The sequence below is a fragment of the Anomalospiza imberbis genome, chromosome 5, assembly GCF_031753505.1.
Source record: "Anomalospiza imberbis isolate Cuckoo-Finch-1a 21T00152 chromosome 5, ASM3175350v1, whole genome shotgun sequence".
Taxonomy (NCBI): Eukaryota; Metazoa; Chordata; class Aves; order Passeriformes; family Viduidae; genus Anomalospiza; species Anomalospiza imberbis.
The window spans coordinates 5,755,754-5,779,040 of record NC_089685.1 but is presented as its reverse complement, the minus strand read 5'-3'; the positions used below and the strand labels follow the sequence as shown (position 1 = coordinate 5,779,040).

The window sequence follows — 23,287 nt, the reverse complement described above, 5'->3', positions numbered from 1 at the left end:
AACCTGCCTTTGCAACATTAAGACCCACCAAAGACAAGTTTTCACACTCTTGGGGCCTCAAAGTACAAAGAACATTCTTGCTGTGGGGGAAGAGAGATTTCCAGACTCTGTTATGCAGTCCTTGTCTGTTAACATCTGCGATGTTAACTTGAATAATTTTGTATGTTGCAAACAGAAGCAGCTTTGATTATTCAATCTGTCCCCACAAAGCAATAAGAATCCAATAATGTCTTTGATTTAAACAAGTAATTAAAAAGACAAGTAAAAAACCCCACTTTTTTCAGATAATGTGGGCACCAACAGAGAAAAGAGAAAAAAACCACAGTGAATTCCCTGTGACCAACACTGGTCTGTGTTTCTGTCAATGCTCATTAGCAAGAGATTTAAATGAAGTATATAAAACTGAAATCTGAAGGATCTGATTGGTTTTGACTGGACTAAATTCCATCCATTTTCTGCTTTAGAGGATTTTTACCATTTTCTCTTGAGGAAACACATATAGTTAAGAAATTAGAGAAATGGGGACTAGGAAACTGCCTGTAAATTACATTAAAGCTGGGGACAAATAGCTCCTGTGAACAAGAGCCATATGCTTATATATAGTCATCACATCTGTTGGAGAAGACAAAAAAAAATCTGCTTAAAACCTTCCATCTTGTGCAGCCCACAGTGAATTATGGGGGCTCTTATTCCTGGCTGCTCAAACACATGCTCCAGGGATGGTCAGTATCTGGGGCCAACATCTCTTTTCTTCTTTTTTTTTGGTATCAAGTTTCTCTAGTCCAACAGGCAAATAAAGAGCAGGTGCGTCAGTGCTTCTCCCACTCGAAGCTGCAATGTAGATTATCTAGTTTGCCTGAATAAAGACTTGGCACATACTGTACAATACTGGGTGAAGCCCTAAAGCACCTCAGGAACGAGTGTTATGTTGTTGTGGTGTTTCTTCGGCTTAGCAGTGATCTGCCTCACAGATGCAGTGGGACAATGCTCTTTCCTCTTTGGCTCATTATTCCTTTGAGAAGAAAGAAACGGAACACATTGCGTGGTTTCCACCACCTTATTGAACAGGGGGTGAATAGAAATGAACTCCTTTTTTTAGGGTGCTTGGAGAGATCAAGCAACCTCTGCATGAGGCTTCCTGAGAGACCTCACACTAATTGATTGAGGCCTGTATGTATGAAATAAAGGTAAAGACAGTGAAGAGCTAAAATGTTACCATAAAGGGGCTATAAAAGGACCAAAATATTAACAGAGATGAAAATTTCTAAAAAAAAATGCCGTATAAAAACCAACAGATGAAGCAATGGCATGCCTTGTCCCCCAGAAATCTAAAGGAAGATGAAACAAAAGTTAAAAGGTCCTACAAGATAAGTGTGAAGGCTTATACCAGCTGAAAGTTTTTACTTTGTGTGCTCCCAGATGAAATCCATCTAGAAACAAGGACTATGCTTCTCCTGTCCTTTGCCACTTTCTAGTTGCTTTCAACTAAAAAAAAGTAACATATATTAAACTGAAGGGAAAGAAGAAAAATCACATGCCTTGTGGTAACAGCAAATGACTGTACTACTTTGGGGAAACCTGTATAACTCTCTTGTGTCAGCAAAACTCTTGGGCTCCACAAATGCTTAGAGTAATGGCAAAGGAAGAATAATTCACTGTCAGAATACTTTCTATATTTATGTCTTTTAGTTGTCCAGAAGACAAAAATAGATTGGCTCCCTACATAATTTATAAATTGGGTTTTACCAGGTTCCTCTGACACCAAATAAATGAAAAAAGGGGGAAAAAAAATTTCGCAACTCCCTCCATTCTCCACACCAGAACATTCACAGAATCACAAAAGATGCTGGGTTGGAAGGGACTCACAAGGATTATCAAGTCCAACTCCTGGCCCTGCACAGGACACCCTCAGAGTCACACCCTGTGCCTGAGAGCATTGTCCAAACACTTCTTGAACTCTTGTCAGGCTCAGTGCTGTGACCACCACCCTGGGGAGCCTGTTCCAGTGCCCAACCACCCTCTCAGTGAAAAACCTCTTCTAGTATCCAACCTAAACCTCCCCTGACACAACTTCAGGCCATTCCCTCAGGTCCTGTCACTGGGCACCACAGAGAAGAGTTCAGTGCCTGCCCCTCCTTTTATTATGCTTCCTCCATTTAACAGATGAAATTTTCGCTATCAGCTTCAAGCTTCAAGCCAAGAAACTTGGCCTTTGGTTAATATATTCATTGACAGAGTTCTCTTTGATACAGAGAACACGCTTTTATTTGGAGTGGTTGCTCTACACAATACAGATATTTTTGTTAGTAATGCTGCACTCATGGAGATCTTTAAGGCTGGAAGGAGCTGGCATTTTCAAATGTTCTCAAAACATTCACTTCTGCCTATAAATGGTTATAACACCTTTTAGGTCAGTGATTTTTTTTTTTAACAGCAATGAGCCACTTTTCTTTTAAATTTTAGTTTAAGCAACACTTCAACACAATTCCTAAAAACTATGCCAACCTAAAAGAACAACAGGAATTAGCATAGAAACTTTTGGCCATTCTTTTGGCTAGCTTATGTCAATAGAGTCATAATGATTTACATCATCTGGATTTGCTTCAGCTGGAAAACTAGATTCAGGATAACAGCATCTAGGAAAGGCAATGATGTGTAAATATTTCTTTGGCTTTGCTACACAGACTGTGGATGGAATTAATTTCCCCACCTTTGGCAGCCTTGTTGTTAGTTTAAGCTAGTCTAGTCAAAACTAGACTCTTTCTGAGATTTAATGATTCAGACACCCTACCTTTAGATTTCTATTTCAGGTTGGGCTGAATTGCCCTAAAGACCACATGGATGAGCTCAACTACCAGATGCTACTGGTGCCTTTCCCAGTTTTCCTTCAAACTTCTTGTGCTGCCCTGGATAAAGCAATTGCTATGATTTTTGTTGCAAGATCTTCTGCTTCTTCACAGTTGCTGCCTGTCTTTTAGAAAGCTGCATCTTAGAGGCACAGGCACATTTTTTGTCATGCCTATTTACTTCCTACACCTCACACCAAGGAGTGCCCTTGGTAGAGCTTCTTGCTATACTGAAACCACAGACCTATGCTTGTCTGTAATATAGCCTTGGGCAAATCCCACCATTCTCATGTCTCAGGACTATTTATAAAGTGAGTCATAGAATCAGAGAATGGTTTAAATTGGAAGGTATCTTTAAAGATGAGCAAGGAGTGATCTTCAACTAGAACAGGTTGCTCAAAGCCCCATCCAACCTGACTGTGACTGTTTCCAGGGATGGGCCATCCACCACCTCTCTGGGCAATCTGTGCCAGTGTCTCACCACCCTCATAATAAAAAAGTTTCTTCCTTGTATGTAGTCTAAATCTACCCTCTTTTAGTTTAAAAGCATTGCCCTTTGTCCTATTTCTACAGACTCTGCTAAAAGGTTTGTACTGATCTTTCTTGCAGGCCCACTTTAAGTACTGGAAGGCTGCAATAAAGTCTCCCTGGAGCTTTCTCCAGGCTGAGCAACCCCAACTTCCTTAGCCTTTCCTCATAGAAGAGGTGCTCCATCTCTCTGATGATCTTCAGGAGTTCTTTTCCCACAGTGGAGGTCAGAGTCTAGGAAGGCTGCTGAAGACAAAGAGCTAAACAACTCACCTCTGACTGTTGCACTGAAGGAAAGGACCTATTCCAATCACATATGTGCCACTATGTTTTAGCAGAGAAATAGTTTGCAGTGTGTAGTCAGGCTCATTCTTTCCTTAATTTTGTTTGGTAAATGTCTAAGTGAAAAGAAAATATCCAGTGACTTCTCAGCAAAGTCCTATACCAGAAAAAAAACCCTGGATCTCTTGGAAACTCCCTGCTATATGTGCTAACTTGGCACTATTTATGGGCAGTGTAAATTGTGCACTTCTCCATTCCTCTCCACCTTGTCTTGTTCCCTTCCTCCTTTTCCAACATGGGTATCCTGTCTGGAAATAATACACAAACTGCAAGTCTTGGAGTAAGATACTAAGCACATGAGGCATTATAAACATTTTAAGTGAAGTTTCTTATTGGAAACATTATTTTGGTTTCAGGGCAGGACTAGCAGACAGAATGGGCAAAGAAAAGCAAGGGCAGCTTCAGCTCTTTGTGGGCATGGAAAGTTGTTCTACACCCTGCCAATCCCATCCATATGAAGAGCAGCTATAATGTTTCTGGAGCAGAACCAGATTTCTGGTGCTGCAGGGCTTCAGGGCAGCTCCAAGACCGGCTTAAAAATGCTGGGACTTTCCACACAGAGATCCACAACAGTAAGTAACTGTGTCAGCCCTGCTGACAGCTTTTCTTTAGGCAGCCCTTGGTTACACTCCACAATTGTCTGTCACTACAAATGCATGGCACAACAGGAAGCTCATTGTTTAGTCTGATATCAGCCACTTGCTTATCACCACTCACTTATGAACAACAATTTCGTTCTTATTGTTTTACTTAATGGAGAGTTTAAATAACTCAGTGTTCAAGTACTTCTTTTGCTCCAGTTAAGATGATGTAGTAGTGCATCAGGGATCAATATTGCCCACAGATTTTAGGTTCAGCATCTCTGTGGCTAAGCATGAGAATTTGCAGAGAAGATGTTCTCTTTTAAGAGACACTCCTGGCAGATCTGTATTGGCAGTTGTCTAAGTCCAGAATCCTCTTTCTTGAGCTGAATTTAGGTGTATTTCTGATTTTCTACTGCCTTCCTAAGCTCACTGACTCCAAGGGCCAGATAAAATGGATCTGACACTGGTGCTGACTAAATGGCTGCCATTCAGAGGGATTCAGATGGGCAGAACTGGCCAACATGAACCTTATGAAATTTAACAAGGATAGATGCAAAGTCCTGCACCTGGGGAGGAATAATCCCCTTCAATAACACAGCAGGGGATGGATGGGGTTGGGGAGAAGCTTTGCTGAAAAAGAACCTGTGGGAGTCTTGGTAGGAGGTGACCATGAGCCAGCAGCATACACTGGCAGCAAAGAAACCAAACAGCATCTCAGACTGTGTAAGAGGAGCCAGGAAATCCAGGTTTCCTCTTTACTCAGTGCTTGTTAGATCACATCTGAATACTGCATGCAGATTTGCGCTCCTCATTGCAAGGAGAACATTGATGAGGTGAAGGGAGCTCAGTGGAAGGTCAGCAAGTTGGTCAGGGGCTCCAGCACTCATCGTGTAATGAGCTGGGCTTGTTCAGGCTGGAGAAGACATGGCTCCAGGTGAACCTAAAGCAGCCCCCCAGTGCCTAAGAGGAGTTCATCCACTAGATAGAGAAATAGCACAAGCAGGGAAGATGAGAAGTACATTGAAACTAGGGAGGTTCCATTCAGATATAATTAAAAACATTTGTACTGTGAGGATTGTCAAGCACCGGAACAGATTACCCAGATTGCTCCATCCATGTCCTTGGAGGTTTTTAAGACTTGTTTAGATCAACCTGATCTCAGAGAAGCAGGGAGTTGGGCCACAGACCCAACTGATCTTCCAACCTCAATTTTTCTATGGGAATTAGAGCAGCACAGGAGAAAAGTAGAGAAAGTCAGCTCACACTAAGGCAGAATGAAAGAAGGCTGAAGAATGAAGACGTGTTGAAAACTGAACAGTAGAACCAGTTTCTGTTCTTGGGTCTGTTTACAGAAACAGAGGTTGACACTGAATAGGCCACTTAACTCTCACCTGCGGTTTTGGTTCTAGGCTGCCACAACTACACTGTGTGGGTAATGCTTCTAGGGCCCAACCTACATCTAACAAAAGAAGTTCTGACCTTGGATCTTTCCTTGGGGTTTTAGACTTCTCTTAGATTCAGCAATGTGCAACAGAAAATAAAATCACAGCAGAATAATGTAAAGAAAGGATATAAAGAAATCATACAGAGAGAGTAAATGCCATAAAAAAAAGAGAAAAATAAATTTTTAACAGCTCCTCAGTCAGTGACAGAAAAAAACATTAAGAGTTTATAAGAGAATTATAAGTACAAAAGAAAAAGAAATATTAAACCCAAAGTAGAAATCTCTAATTTTAGCCAGCTGAATTTAAAATCTTTGTTTAGTACACAAAATCTCTTGGATAAACAAAATATGCCTTTGTCCCTTGCTTAGTCCAAGAGGGATAATAAAGCTAAGAGACAACACTGGATTTAAGGATAATCAGATTAAGGCTGCGTTCTCTGTTTTCCTTCTAATCTTTAGTTGCAACAACCAATGATGTTTGGAACTGTGTCTTGAAAACTGTATCTAAACATGAGGAACACCTGCTGGCCTGATTGAAAGACTAAAGATATTGGACAAAGTTTTGTTGTGTTGGACAAAGTCTGTGCAAAGCTTCTGACTTTGGTTTATGTTATCTTAGTTTTGTGGTGGTACTCTCTTAAACAGGGAATGGCACCCAGCTGTAGGAGGCTCTTATGTAGATGGGAGTCTGGACCACTGGCCTGGAGCTAGCAGGGATTCTGCACAGATCTGATCTTATATACTTAAGATCAATCAATTAAGGCGTGTTACCTTTATGTAGCACTAACCCAACTGGTCGTTTAGAAGAGATGGACGCCACAGAGTTTTCTCCTAAACACACAACTGAAATGTCTTATGGAAAAGGGGAATGATTCAAATAGAGTAATGCTGGAATTTATGAAATGAGGATTATAAACACAGTGTGGGGGAGAAGTGGGCAAGTCAATCATGGTGCCTGTGTGACATTGTTCCCAGGAATTTGCAGTGGTGTTTCTGGCTGAAATGAGCTCATCCTACGGGCTCTGACTGCAGAAGGTGCATTTTAAAAGGGAAGAATAATTAAGCAATGACAGAAGCATCATCATTATTAGATAATCACAACCCAGGGGCATTAGCAAACGTTGAGTGTCTCTAATCCCATGGGGTCTAATTATTCTGTGATAATAACCACACCTCCAAGTTTTAATTTATTCTTGTGGAGAATCTGGAGGGGGAGGGGGAGAAATGGGGACATTTTAATATTTTTGCTAAAAGAAGATGCAGTTGGCCTTTCACTAGGGCTCATCAGTATTCTGATCTAACTAGCATGTGTGATTGGCATTAAATTGTCTGCCCTTTACGGTGATCTCCAGCCAATCTGAGTATCCACCCTTGCACAAACTGGTGGCCTCCCTGCTGCTAACAGTATCAGCAGGCCCTGATTCTATTTTTAAGGGCAGATTTTGGCAAAGGTGAGGTAGATTTTTCTGGTCTGGAGAGGTGTATTTTCCATAAGGTCCTCTGACAAACACATTGCCATTGTTATGGAGAAAGAAGTAAAAACTTGCACATTTTCTGGTATCTTGAAAGTGCTGTCTGACATGTCAAAAAGGAAAAATCTAGGAAGTTTAAGTGCTCTGCTTGTGCTTGGATAGGATAAAATTAAAGTGACAGATGCACTCCAGGGAAAGAGCACCAGAAAAGCAAGAGAGCAAGAAAGAGTCAGGGGAAACAAGACTGACAATATAGAAAGACATATACCAATATCACAGCCTTTCTCCAGAAGTCAGTGCCCCTCTGCTTCTTCATTACTCACAGGTGAGCTGTGCCCCTGAAAGATTGTCCATTTCTTCTTAAGGAACAGGGAAAGAGAAGCAGCAGTGAGCAAAGGAGGAAAGGAGAATGCCATGTACTCAACATCTGGTCTCTTTTTTGTATCTGTGTGCATGCATGTATAAATGAGAGAAAGCATGACAGAGAGGGAGAGGAGAGGAAGGAGTCTCCCCATGGTGATCCTTCTGGTTCTGGCTTTCTGAAAACAGGTTTATATTTTATTAAATCCTTTGTGAACACTGACTTTTGCAAAAAAAAAAAAAAACCCACAAAAAAAACAACAACAACAAAAAAAAACCACAGAAAACATAAAGAGGTGAACCAATTCAATCGAATTCTTTGCAAATTCAGAATTCAAGGCCTTCAACAATGGGAGAATTACTTTAGGCTCATAAATCCATACTATTCAGCACTGCATGGGTTTTTGAGAGCTAAGAAACCTTGGGAGAAGTGAAAATCAGAGACACTCATTTTAATCACTTGTTTATGTTAATACCTCACTTGACATTTATGATTGTCAGGAAATTACGGTGTCTACACCATGGACCTTCCACAGCAGTGCAAAGAATGAGGAGAAAACAGAGCATACAAAGGTACTACAGGTATGGCAGACAAACTTATTAGTTGGTTATTTTTGTAGTTTTCTAGTCCTCTGTTCCGTAATTTTCCTCCAAACCTATCTATCTAGCAGAAGGTATATTAACAAACAAGGGTTTATTGATTGGGCATGCCTTTGTGAATCTAGGCTGGTTTTGTTAATCTTGGTGTTTAAGGGCACATTTTCCTATGAGATTTTGAAGACAAAGAGAGAGAGAGAGTACAAAGCAAGTCAATATTCTGGGCCAATTCCACGCTGATGCTTCTGTTTTGTTGAAATGCATTTCTCAGTGAAGACCATCCACCTCTAGCATAAACTACAAGCTGTATTTCAGTACTGTGCCTGCAACATGTTGTGCATTCTCCCCAGCACACCACAACAGTAAGTAACCTTTGGTTTTGGGTGGGAACTACTTCAGAGTGGCTCAGGAACAGAATAACAATGCACAGGGAACTGGCTTGAGTTCAACTTCATAGCTGACCATCATATATTTCTAACTGTAACTCTGAATGAAATCAAACCAAATTGAATCATCACAATATGAGGAAAACAAAGAAGTGCTGAGCACTTAGGACTCTGTTTTACTCAGTGGGGCCAAGGGCTGCGGCTGTGCTTGTTGAAGCACCACTGAGTTCACATCAAAGCCATTTCTACAGGGAACTTCTAGCTGTGCTCTCATGTTTATTACAGCTCTCACACAATTTGGAGCAGGCTATTGTTCTGAGATGCATGCCCTGATGCTGAAATGACCTCCATGTGGACCTGCATCAGAATACAGCCACTTATAAATCACTTTCCAAAGAATTTTTGAGCTAAAATCAAGAAGGCTCTACTGAAGCCCGGAGTACAGGTTCCTTCACATGGCCCCTGGTGTGCCTGCAACATCTTTGACACACTTTCAGCACTAAGCATTGACAAACAACATGCAGTAGCATCTCTCCATTAACAAAAAAAAAAAAAAAAGAAAAAAAAAAGAAAAAAAAAAAAGATGAGTGTCAGCAGAGTCCAAGGCTATCATTCAAGGTAAGCAATATTTTTGTTCTACAAGTGCTTACCACATAATATATGCCAATTCAAATTCTAGTACATGGGAGAAGATGGCCTGATTCATCTTCTTTTTCACCTCTCTCATATATCTGTCTTAAGATATATCTGTCTTAAGATAAAAGTCCTTGGGAGCTGTCTGTCTTTCCATTGCAACAAGATGTTTCTGAAAAGCTTGTTTCCTTCAGACACTTAGGAGTCCTATCCATAGTATTTTAGAATAGAGATGAGCTAAACCATATATTGAAAATTTGAGTTTGTTGTTAAAGAAGTTATGAATCCAGAAGGTGCATGCAATTATTTCCATGGCAGATGGGTTTCTAAGTGGGGTGTGCAAGCACAGCCTCATTGCAATAGCACATCCACAAAATGCAGTTGTTCACCCCTGGGAGCTGCAGAACTTGAGGATTATCTTGCCTCATGTAAAATTACTCAGCCAGGTCCTTTGCAGACCATTTGTAAAGTCATACTGAGTTCACTGTGACACTGGTTCCTTTCATCCATATTACACATTTTTGGTCTGCAAACAGAAAAGGCAGTTTTTGAGGGTTTACTTTACTTGGTTTTAAACTCATGCAGTTGTTGGAGATACTTTTGTTCGGTCATTGCATAAAATAATTCAGTAGCCCCATATTCAAGCAAATAGTTCTTCTGAGAGAATGTTAAGACAATTAAGAGATTAATAGTAATAAAAAATGGAATAAAATTAAGGTTTTAGAATTATTATTTTTTTACTATTAATTATAATTTTTCTGCCTTTGGTGAACAGACCAGGAGTATCCATGGACACAAGCACAATCCAGTAGGATTGAAGGAACAGTGTTGGCAGTAGTTGAAAGCTCCTTCAAATGCATGAGTTTTTCTAAAATTTACATTATTTGCTGGGTATTATGAACTGCAGCATTTTCTGGGCTTGTAACTTCTTGTAGGATATATTACATATAAGCTCACATATCTACCTGTGTAGGCAAGCTGATATTATCATCTTTCTTCAGTAGAAAGCAACCCTGAATGAACTTCAAATAGTGCTTCCAACAGAAAGAAAAAAAAGCTTTTTTTTTTTTACAAACTGGGATTCTTGTAGCTTGAAATAGAGATTAAGAGCAGGGTAGAGAGACACTTACAAAATATAATGTATTATACGTGTTATTTGTATACTGCAAGCAAAGTAAATCCTGAAATGTGCTAAGGCAATGGATTTAATACTTTAGGAAGATGATAATGTAATAATATTTAAAAAACAAACATGTCTCCTGTTGAATTAGATCCTACTAATCCATGGTTTAGTACTGTATGCTGCTTCCTGAAAATAAAAAACAAACCTAAAATATTAACTAGCACAATGCTTGACTGGAAGTATGCACATGTTTCTGTCCTTCAGTATTAATGGAATTCTGAGGAAACAGCTGGAGATTTCTATGCAAAAAAATTCATAAATTGATAATGTTGATTCTAAAACAGATAAGGAGCTTTGCCAAAATGACCCCTGCAGTTGTCAGGCAGCCTCACACTGCTTCACAAAGCAGTTCTGTCCACCCTGAGCCTGAACCTCCCTGAGATCCTCCAGGCTGCAGTGATACACCTGCTCAGAAACCCTTCTGAGAGGAGAATGTACAGAGACCTGTTGCATTTTAAGGGACAAATATGCAAACAGGTCATCCCAGTGAACTGATGGCCTGTCTGCTGCCATCAGCATCCTTCAGGTTATCACTGGCTCATTTTTCCAATGAGGACACTAGGGAGACACAGTGCTGTTCCAGGAGGCTCCATATGAATCCATCACCTCTCCTTTTACTGTACTGGGACTCTGGGAGGTTCTTAGCCACAATTCCCACTCTTTTCTTCTTTAGTTATTTAAGACATATAGAAGCATTATTAAAAATACAAATACAGGTCCAGAATATACATAACCAGTTTCCTATTTTTGGCTCCAACTTGTGCTTGCATGCCTGCTTAAGGGTGGCCTAATAATCAGATGGGCTTAGTACCAATATATCTCCAAGAAGCAGCATAATCTCTAGGCACTAAGAGCAGTCAAAATCAACTCCTGATTGAGGAGCCTAACCACAGACTCAGAAATCTAACACCATGAGTGTAAGACCAGCTGACACACAACAGCTCAGAAATATTCTTGTCCTGCCACAAATCTTGAACTATGCAGTCCAGTAACAGGCACTAGGATGTGGGCATGCTAAGGTAAGGTTTTCTTCCATAGCTTCCTTGAAAACATATTACTTTAAAATATTGGTGCTGAGATCAGAGTTAAGGCATTGAAATGCTCTGTCCTCCAAGCACTAAGGTAACAATGCTACTGATATAACTAGACTTAAAGACATGCACTTGGGTGAAGTGTGTGTACTGTACGTACACTGTATTTTAAAACCTTTATTTAAGCTATGTCTTACATATATCAACTGTATCTTTATCCTGAAAATAATGAAAATTATACTAGGGAAGTTTTCTATGTTCTGCAAAACTAATAAAGCTTATTTTAAATGATTTTACAATAATGGAACATGCATTAATTCCACATGAAATGGCACAAAAATAATCAATTTGTACTACAGCACGACGAGTGCCATTCTGCATTTTAAACCAGTCTTTTCCAACATGAAACATCTACTTCAATTCAGTCTTTAGCAAACTGCCAGACCTTCCTACACACCTACTGGCAGGGTTATTTTTGAATCATCCTGGAAGCAAATCACAACTATCTCAGTGGGTGTACTGGCCTCTAACAAAATGTCATGGTGGCAGCCTTGCGCCACTGATCGGAGAAAAATGTATTGTACTGAAGTGAACAAAAAGCAACTCTTCTAAGAAAGGTTGTTTGAACATTCTTCACTGCTTCTCAGCTGAAGCATCTTGTATCTTCTATGAAATCTCTACCATTTCAACAGTTGTGCTCACAACATGAACACCTTCAACTAACAAAGACAATCTTCATACTAGATTAGGGGGTAGAGAAAATAATGAGCCACGGATGATAGCTGTAAGTTATAATTCTCTGCTTTGACCAGAGGGAGAGAACAAATTAATTCTTACAGGAAAGGCAGTATAATTTTTTTTCTTTTTCAGTTTATTCTATACTTCACAGTCTTCCTTTTTTGGGGACTGTTATTCTTCAATGTCAGCATCTGTCTAAAAATGAGTATTTTTAGACCTTTGTGCTGAGGAGAATTTTTTTTTTTCAGCGTAAGAGTTAATGGCTGAATACTGACATAATATGACAAAAGCTGTGCTGGATTTTAAGAGATCATTAAAGGAAAAAAGTTTAACTTTCTCACTTTCTACCCTATCAGTATTTTTTCCCCAAAATATTTCCTCACAGGGTTACACAGCAGATAAACCTAAAGAGTTTTTTACTGAAGCATGAATAGCTAGTTCAGTTGTGTGAATAAATAATAGTTTAGACAATCAAATGGTCATGAAAATGTCATGGACAAAGAAGGCTCCAAGGTCTGAAACTGAATCTTCTGGTTTAGCAATTCTATCCCCCCACAGCTCAGAAATTATATTGTGTATGTTCATGCAGATAAATTTGGATATATAATTAGATGTTTTGTCTCTTCATTTATACATAGTAGGGCTTTCCAACTGGTTACTGAAACAAACAATTATGTGTAAATTTGAAGAAACAAAATTGAAATGATCTCACAGAGGCTGTGGAATCTCCATCCTTGGAGATACTCAGACCTTGACTGGACATGCTGCTGGACATTCACCAACCTTCTCTGAGTGGTCCACATTTTACAGTGCTGTAATTAGCCTTGTGCCACCCACGACAGTAATAATACACATTATTACACTTGGGAAAATTAGGGTAGTGGGTCAACTAAGGGAAATTAAATGTAAGACAGTTAGAGACAGATACTTTGATTCTGAGCTTGTATGTCCCTCCTTCACATGCACCTCCAGGCATTCCCACCACCCCCCGAATGAACCCTGCGTCTCTGCAGGCTCTGGAATAGCAGCCTCCCTGCAAGCTCTTTGCTCAATGATCCATTTACAGGATGTGTCAAGGACAGTCTCTGGAGGATAGAATAAGGTTCCTGACACTCAGCTGGGATTCATCCTGTCCAAATTGGGATATTTACAGTATGGATACCTACAGTGAGGTAGTCCCTCCAAAAATCCCTTCCCAGTTAACAAGAAATGCAAACTTCCAGGTCCCCACCCTAAGGGAACTGAGACAAACTGGATAAGGCAAACCTGGAGCCAGATAAAAGCTACTCCAACCCAGATCCTTGTGTTATGAAATACTACAGGTACCTGCCTTTAAAACAGAAAAAGTATCCTAAGCAAGTGAAATGAAAATAAAGTGAAGAATTAATTAACTAAATAGAGGTGATTAAAGTAAATAAAGGAAACAATTATCATATCAAAATAAAAGACAAGAAAGATGATTAAATGAGTCTTCAAAAGACCCATGAGAAACTCATGAAAGACATAATATGCCTTTACCTGGTTTTTAGTCTTTCATGATTTCATTTTAATTTTTATTCACTACCATCTGATAATTGCAAGAAACAGTTACTTTAACTATAGGCAATTTAAACCATTTTAATTTTTTTCCAGGGCCAAGGGACAAAAGAACCTATTTATTGCCTGAGGGGATTTTTACTAAAATGAAAGCTTAATCTTTCATGTTTTTTTAAGCAAAGGCTTTTAAAAAATCATTTCTAACAATGCTGTAGGGAGACACTTCCATGGGTATGCAAAATTGAAATTATAAATTTACAATTATAAAAAAATTAATAGTTTGGGGGATTGTATTGTCTCTGTTCTTTCTGAATGAATACTCTTTCAAGCTTAAGAGAAAGTATTTAGCACATGGAGGAGAACGAGTGTCCTTAGACTCTTCTGCAGTCAAAGCTGTTTAGTCAGAATGTATGGGAGAAAGATCACTGGGTTTAATTTGTTTGGAAATCCTCAAATATAAATGTCCCACTGGCTCCTCACTTCCTGGCCTGTTTTTCTGTGTTGCCAGTGCACTGAAGTTGGCCTGACCACTACCTACTCTGTACTAGTGTGGTGCACTGATGGTTGCTAAATCTTAGCTGAGTAAAATTAAGCTTCAAGATGGATTTTAACTGAAACAGCCATCTTTTGAGGCTCTTATGACACATGTTTACAAAGGACAAGAACAAGAGCTCTTGGTCAAAGATTGATTGGGGGAAGTTTTCAGGGGAGATTTATCTGAAGAGAAACATGGATATGATTTTCATGTAGCTGCCATGGTTCAAGGCATACTGGAAATACACACTTATGCCCATCTCCATTCTGTGCAGTATTTTACCTTTAACAACATCATGAAAAGGATTAAATTTAAGCATCTACCTTTGCACTGCCACAAATGTGGGCTGTTTTCTCAACTAAAAAATATTAATTTAATGCATTATCTGCAGAGATGCAAACATTTCTTCCTGGGCTTAGTGCAGGCTTTGAAATCAGACAAAATAATTTACACTTATGAAACACAACAAGCTGAAGTATTCTATTAAAGAAAAACTAAACCAGAAAAATACCCTTAAGGCCTCCAAACATCCACACATTGAAAGGCAGATTTAAATGTTTTCTGCCAACATATTTCAAGTTTTAGTGGAAACACTTTGAGCTACTAGGAAAAGCTTTATCAAAATAAATTCATTTTCCATGGAGCAGAAAAGAATCATTGAAGATATTATTCAGGTTCACAAAATATGTAATAGGGTGGAGAATGTGGAACCAGATAAGGAAGGTTAAACTGAAGAACATTTTAACAAGGCTTGATTTTAGGTTGGTTGTGCAACATAAATAGGTCAATGGACCTACCAGAGCTTTTCAAGCTGTCCAATGTTAGAAAACCTGTGTACAGGTACCATCTATAAGATCTTCAAGGGCAACTGGCATTCTGAAGACACTATTTGAAAGGCTAAATGTCCAGAATTTTTTTGAAAATAACACAAGTTCAATGTGCTAGCCAAAATCATTAATCTCTTTGGAAAAAACCCCTTGGTATCTGCTCTCTAATACCACTCAGAGCAATAGGAAGCTCTAGTTACCCCAAAGATATATCTGCCCAGTCCAGTGGAAGCACCTGTCTGCCATGGGCCTCTGCAGACCTGGACATCAGATAAAACAACCTCCCAGGTATTCAACGAACCTCAAGATCAGGTTAAAAGGGAACAGCAAGTCAGACAGGCTGGATAAGAACACTGTGTTGGACAGGGAAGGAAGGCAATGTGGCCCCTAAGGTTGAATCCAAGTTCTGTGTGTACATGGCAAAACAAAGTGCACAACAGGAACATTCTGGTGCCATTGTGCTGCAGAGCAGCAAAGGAAAAGGGAGTTAATTTCCAGCCCCTCTGCACCACAGTGCAGTGCATTGAGCTGCCCTGGGAACTCTTGTCAGTATGGGTCAAGATATGTTGTGTGTGTCTTGGGAGGACGAGGCTGCTCAGACATTTATCAGCTAAACTGCAGAGATATCACAGAGCATGCATGAAATGCAACATTTCTGCTTCTATAAATGGGTGGCATTTAGACAGGTGTAACATGGAAACACTGACACTGGGAATAGCCTTTTCCAAAGTGCTAAGTCCCAACTCCAGGACAGGGGGAAGAGATTGCTCAGGTTTAAAAAAAAACACATCATCAAGCCAAAATTATTTTCACTCAACCTGCTTCTCAGAGATGTTGCTAATGAATATTATTTTTAGGTCAAGATGATGGTCGTGCCAGAAACAGGAAAATTCTACACAGAGTACTAGCCAAGCTTCTTTCCATTTAACCTCAGCCCCAAACAAACAATAAAACTGTAATATAATGGGAGCCCTGGCCAGCACTAAGACCCAACACCACACTCAGTTCCAGTTCTTTTTTTGCAGTGAAGACTGTTTTCCTTACTGATGAGATCAGTCTGCCATGAATTACTTTTTCATGGGGGATAAATACACACTTAAACAAGATTAAACACAAATGTTCTTTAGTGGTATCTAAAATAATATGAATGTTTTTTAGAACAGCAATAAACACACTTCATGATGCAAATAATTACACCCTGCAGCCTTTATGTAACAATAAGTGGCCAAATTCTCTACTCAGCTATACCACTGTAAAGCCAGAGTAACTATACTGAATCAACATCTCTCTCTGTGGATTCTGGAGATTCTGAAGTGTTACCTAAGCCTGAATTTGCCCCTGTTTCCCTCTAGGGCTTTGGAGACATCAGACATGCATGTCTGAAAATCCACATGGTGGTAATGGAGGCATTTCCACCTCTTATCCTCCTGCCCCCATAATGAAGTCAGAATCTGGCTGTGTATTCCTTGTGCATCTGATATCACTTCTGTAACTGTGTGTTCAGGACCAGAAGAAACCTCAGCTGGGATCCAGCAAGAGGAAGGAAAAATAAAAAGGACTGCACAAAAATTCATTAAGAGCAAAGTAATACTTGCGTGTGATGGAAATCAAAGATCAGTATCTTGAGGATTAAAAAGAACAACCTCAGTTTATTTTCCTTTGGATGGGAAGAAATTGGTCATGTTCTGAATTCTTTGTGAAAGTTAATTTTATCTTAAGTTTCCCATGCAATTGTAATTTTCACGCAGAGTTTTTTAAGATGGGTCTGTTAGGCTTTAATGGCCCCTGAAATGAATCTGGAAAGGTGAACATGCCCACATTGGACCACTTGAAAAAGCAGTTATTTGCTTGAAAATAACAGCAACAAAGATGTATTCATCTGTTAAAGGTTCTTCACAATTTACATGAGCACGGAACTCATGACGCAACACAGAACCAGTGTTTCAACTACCATCTTCCCCTTGACTGCCATGTTTGTGTGTTGGAAGCAGGCACTTTGCTCTTACCAGGACTTGTGAGGGCTCCCAGAGCACCAGTCGTTGTGGAGAGAGGGTTTGCATTGGTGGTGGTAGCTGAGGTCTGGGCGGCGGCTGCTGCGGCTGCTAAAGTTGCCAAATTCTGTAATTGTAAAGCGTTCATGCCTATGTGGAGAAGCAATAGGGTTAATTAAAACAGGTAATCATCATCATAATCATCAAAAAGTGCTATTTTCAATGGTCATGGAGCTTGGGGTGTACCTTGCCAATAAACTCGATTATTTTCAGTCCTGAGACATCTATAATCTCAAACCACCTCTTACAGTTCCTGAAGAGTATTTCTCATCTCTACTTTGGAGTTGAGAGAATGCACCAAAGACACCATCCTATACTTCAGGAAAATTAAACTTGGTTTGTGCCTCTTCTAAGAAAAGTGTAGAATTAAAAGTAATTTAAACTCTGTGTGAAGCCCAGGCACAATATTATTTCCTGACACAATGGGGGATATAAAGAAGATAACTAGCATTTAAAACACATTCAGGACAGGGTCATATAATTGGGATGAATAAAATTTGTTTTCCATGTTTCCCAGTTTGAATGCCTAGAAACTTGTCTGAATTTTTACTGAATGTTAGTTTGCCTACAAGAGATATTATTTCTCCCTGCACACTTTGTATTTCAAACAGAGGAGCTTAACAACAACTTGGAGAAAATGAAAAAAAAAAAAGAGATTTAGATACTTGGGAAATATGTTTGAGGAAAAAAATGCAATGAAGGAGTGGTACTTTCTAGGAATTCAGAACTCCTGCAATAATGGAGAGTGATACTACTTTCAAACACAGGTATTGCAGACTCAGGTTAGTACAATCAATAGTTTCCATAAAGAGGAATTCTTACTGTCACAGCATTAGGGACTGTGAAATGAACCTTGATATAAACATCTATTTCTGAATAAAGCCCCAAATTTAAATACAGCATGTTCCAACAGGCAGGTCAGGCCTCAAGTGAGCACCTAATTTGATTGAGGTTCTAATGTGGATGTCTCAAATTCAGTTCAGATGCTGGTGTTTTTGAAAATGTGACACTGTTGCAATGGTGGGAGTTAAGATTTTAGTTGAACCAAGGTACACCAATTCATAGCCTGGAACTGGAACAAGACACTTGAAGAAATTACATGACCAAGAAAGCTCTTTAAGGTTTCTTTTGGAGGCTAAAGACCATCTTAAAAGATAAGGGTTTTCTCAAACATTACTAATCCAAACTATTTTGCAAGACACAGTTTACATGTATGCAAACAACATAGTTTTATTTTTTTAAATTACTTATCTGACTTACTGGCTTGCCTTGCGTGTAAGTATTTTTTTTCCCCACAAAGAATTATCTTGCTTTGGTAATAAGACTGCAGACTACTTCAAACAAGATTTTGGGTATGGAAAAGACTGGGACCCAAATCTTTGCAAACAAAGCAGTCAGTAACCCTCAAAATGAGATATGGAATTCATTTTCATCCTGGACTGATATTGGTCCTTAATTATAATTTACCTTCCTATTTCATAAGGAGAATAAGTAATTCAGCAAAGGATATCCAGCAAACATTGCTGATCTTCACTGAGGCTGTATTTTTGTGCCATCCTGTAACAAGGATTTGGGATAACAGTGGGTTGCTCTCCTCCAGAGGAATGGCTTTCTATCACCCACTGTTTCGTTATTCATCAAAAGGATCAGTCATAACCAACTCATATTTCTTCTGTGTGAGGGTTCCTTTGGACTTTTGAATGGTATACATAGTAGGATGAAATAATTGTGATGAATACAGAATGATTCTAGAGGACAGCCTAGGCTAGACAAGGTCAACAGGCAGCAGAGCAAACACTCTCTCTGCACTCATGAATCACCCTTGCACCTCTGTGGATGCAAAACAAATACCATCATTGCCTCATTCCACATTTTTTTTTTATTAAGCACAGGAGGAACCCATCAATTTGGCAAATGAGTTTCAATTCCCAAAGAAGATGAATGAACAAGGGCTTGGTGGTGATGAAGTTGTCTCCTTACCCAATTTGTTTTACTGTAGCAGTGACTGTAAGACACTGGCCACAGAACAGCCTGCAGGTGTTATAGGGTGTCAGCTTGGGTGTCTGCAGGAGAAAAACCTGCTGGCTGTTGTCACACCTAAGTAAGAGAAGGACAGCACCCAGCATGCTCTAGAGCCCATTTTGTCAACAATTTTATCACTTAATATGCATATTTTTTAGGATCCTCTGTCTGCTCAAACATCTGAAAAATAAGTCTTGTCATCACAGTTTCACATTCCCCAGGCATTTTACCATCTCTGCTCCCTCTTTATTGGTTTCTCCCATCAACTTGTCAGGAGTGTCAACATCCCATTCACTTGGACAAATTTGGAGGAGGGAAACCAAATGCTCTGAAGTCCCAGACCCCAAAAGTACTTTGCTTTCAAATGGGATTTTTGGTGCAATTGCACCTCAGCTAAGGTACAGTTCTGCAGTTCTGTGGGATGAATCTGCTCTCTCATTCTCTCCTCTTTCACACACACTCTTCACACACTTCACATCCTACAATTTTTTTCAAAACAGTCCCAAATCCCACAACAGAGCTGGACAGCAAATGAGTAGATGGATTTTATTTGAAAGTGCTGCTCACTCAGCAAATGCACCTCTCTCTGAAGAAATGCAAATTGCTTAACGCTGAGGAACAGCCTCATAGGCAGAGCTGCACATGAAAAATGAATATCTTCCTGTAGCAGAAAAAAAACCCCTTCTGGGTAAGGAATAACTCTTGATCTTCATGATGGAGACAATGTTGGGAATTAAAGGGAAATGATTAAAAAACCCAGATTCATAATACAGTTTGATTCCATTTTTAATAACATATATTTACCAATGTGCTATCAGCTTGGCAAATATTCAAGATCGCAAGGAAATTCAGCTTTTATTTTGTTATTTGGCAGATTAAAAAAACAATTAAATTATGTAAAAAACAGATGCACAGAATGCCTTGCTTGAAACTTAAGATTTAAAAAAAAATATTTATAAGGATAGGGGCATGAAAATTTAATTTAATGTTCACCTTAGGTAATTTTGTGTCTTATTGTTCACAGCAATTACCATAAATCTACATATCAATAAGCGAGAACAGATGTCAGTTGTTACAAGTGCTTGCCAATCAGGCCTGTTAAAAAGTGACAGATGGATGGTGATAGAACATTCTCATAAGGCCTATTAGCACATTCACAGGAAATTTTTGTAGTGCTGCACAGTCACAGATGCAGTTCTGTGAAAACACGGGGAAATTTGAGAGCACGAGATTTACATTTTACAACTTCTTGTGCTGCCTCTGACACAAACTTTCATACAATGAAGTAATTTGCCTCGTTTCAGTCACTGCAGCTTTTCTCCTGTGATAACTGTAAATTTGGAATTATTGGGTATTTGTAGAGGAGGGAACAGAGTCACAAGCCGTTCCTCAAGACTTCTTAGGCCTCATCAGCTCTTGAGTTTCTAAAACCATAATAAAATCATATTAGAAAATAGCTGAGATTTGCTTACTGCACAAATTCCAAAAAAAGGAAGGCATCAGCTACATGTAGAGGCACCGTATGCATGGAGAGTTTCAAAGTCAGTGGTGATTATCAGAACCAAATCTGATCGCTCATAAGCAGTTCCCATTGACTTGACTTCCTTTGATTTGGAAATTTCATCCTTCTCAATTATTAGGATTTATTCCATCTGAATAAAATCCTGGCTGCAGCTTAAAAATGTGGATTAAGGTAAAATTTATCATCTCCAGGCTAAAAAGCAACTATTTGCTAACACTGACATCAGCCATTTTGGATGCTGATGGTAAAACGTGTATAAAGGTGGAGGGCGAGGCTATTCCAGAAATTCTAAGTAGAACAGATAGGAGATCTAAGTGCCTCCTCTGTCAACCCATATATATTCTGTGGCTATTTTTAGAAAAGCTGCTTATCTGAAAAGTGCTTGAGGTAGCCTGACCAGTTACTGTTTGATTGAGCAAAACCCTTAAAGCAGCTTTTAAGTCCACAATTGATTCTGCCCTGTATTTTAAGAGCATGTGCCTAAATCTGACTGCACGTTCACAGAATCATAGAATGGTTTGAGTTGGAAGGGACCTTAAGGATCACCTAATTCCAACACCCCTTGAGCCATTTGTTGACTTATGTAGGATTTCAGCCCATTTTCAGGTTATACATACTCTAAACACATTCTGGCAAGAAGGGTGGTTTTGTCAATTAAAACTTCTTCAGTCCTAGTGGGAAGGATTCATCTGATCTAACTTTGTCCAAAAAAAAGTTACTCACTCAGGCTCTTGCTATAGATCATAAAAAAGAATCATAGAAACATTGACTCATAGAACATTTGGGTTGGAAGAGACCATAAAGACCATCTGGTTCCAACATCCCTGCTATGGGCAGGGCCACTTTCCTTTAGTCCAGGTTGCTCCAAGCCCTATCCCACCTGGCCGTGAACACTTCCAGGGATGGGGCATTCATAGCTCTCTGTGCCAGGGCCTCACCTCCCTCACAGGGAAGAATTTCTTCCTAATATATGTAGTATTTTCCTAATATCCATAAAATAGATTAACCCCAGCCTTGGTAGGATGAATCATTGCCTGGGAGTGATTCCCTCTTCACTCACATTGAAGGAAGATTGGATGCCTACTTTCCAAACTACTGAGGCTCAGTTGGATATATTCCATCCACAGAGGGGCCAAGGCAATAAAAAGCCCCCTCACCCCCCATTTGCTGGTTATAGAAAGCCCACACAGAGCTACAGATATTGTGCCCAGACTTGGCCAAACTTGCACATCATGCACTTTTACCACCTGAATAAGCACATCTCCTAACTGCTGAGCACTGCTTTTTCCTCTCAAGGTGCCTCTCCTTCTCCTCTGAGAAGGAGCAATGTGTGGATTGTGAACAGGCTCACTTACTGCAAACTCTATCTCTCAAAAAATGCTAAACAGAGTTGTTTAATTTATTAGTTAAAAGAAGAAAAAAAAAAAGAAACTAATTTTATGTGTTAAAATAAGTAGGATTTTCAATGGAATTAGTGTTACAAAAGCTGAATGTTTTTGGTCCCTGAGGTCAACATTTTCAAAACTGGTAGTTATCTTTAAGAAACAGCTATCTCCCTTGAGCTGGAAACAGTTTCTCAGTGACCTTTTCTTTTAATATGATATCCCTAAAGAGGTCATAGCAGGAGAAATCCTCCTTCTGTATGGCTTTGCTGGAATGAAGCCATTGGAAGAGTCAGAGGATATAAAGGATCCTTTGGCCAATCCAAAAGTATAGAGCTTTTGTGCAGATGGTCCTGGCTTCCAACTGGTCCCTCCTGATCCACTGAGCCAATCCAACAATTAGAGGAAAATATTCAGAAAGCAGAACCTCTCAGACTTTCTCTCACCCATCTGCTCCTACAGACTCTGCAACAGGAGGAAATCTGGCTTGGGTAGTGGAAGAAGGGTGGACAGGATAGAGCAGGGCTCAGAAAGGGCCAGAAGTTCAACCCAAAATGTAACCAAACTGTGAGAGAACTTGGACATCACTGGAAAAAAAAATATACATTGGAAAAATATAAGTCCCAGCTGCAGAGGGCTTAGGGTTCTGAAAGAAAAAGAAAAATCCATGGTTTCTCCTCCTGTATAAGTCCAGAAAGCAAAATACACTGTCTATTCAATAAAATTAAGAGAAGCCCTTTGTATTTTTTATGAGTACTGTACATTTTTTTATGTCTTGAATGGTCACACATACAAAAATATTGCTGTATGAACCAATATTTGTTCCTGCCAAAACATTTGACATTAATGGATTATAGAAAATCTTCCTAAACTGTATATTGTTTAAATATTGAAAACATTGAAATATTTTCTACAATTATCCTAGCAATAGTAAACTTCCTTTTACACTGTCTGTATTGCAATTCCCAAGCTCTTAAACAGTCAGGTTGGCTTAAATAACTGCAGCTTTTAGGACCTACTCCAGTGCCAGCCAAATTCAATTCAAACATTCAAGCAACATCAATCTCCAACTTTGAACTAAGCTTCTCATGCAATTTGTATGTATTTGAAGGAGGAATTTTTGCTTGCTTGAAAGGTTGCTAGTGTTTAATGTAGCTTACATTGTCTTTTAAAGTAAGACAACCAAATCACATGCTGTAATTCATCTACATTATTAGCCTTCCCCAAAGACAAAGTGCAGGCTAGACACTGAGGCTGGAGAGGAAACA

The 23,287-nt window shown here is 39.3% G+C and overlaps 1 protein-coding gene across 18 annotated transcripts in view; it reads right to left on the bottom strand.

The window, feature by feature from the left end:
• Window positions 1-23,287, bottom strand: part of CELF2 (CUGBP Elav-like family member 2) — a 543,574-nt gene that overhangs the window by 22,927 nt on the left and 497,360 nt on the right. For all 18 annotated transcript variants that reach the window (XM_068189476.1, XM_068189481.1, XM_068189469.1 and 15 more), the window contains one exon: window positions 17,049-17,183. In XM_068189476.1, the coding sequence (XP_068045577.1) occupies window positions 17,049-17,183 (135 nt within the window). The remainder of the gene's footprint in view (window positions 1-17,048; window positions 17,184-23,287) is intronic.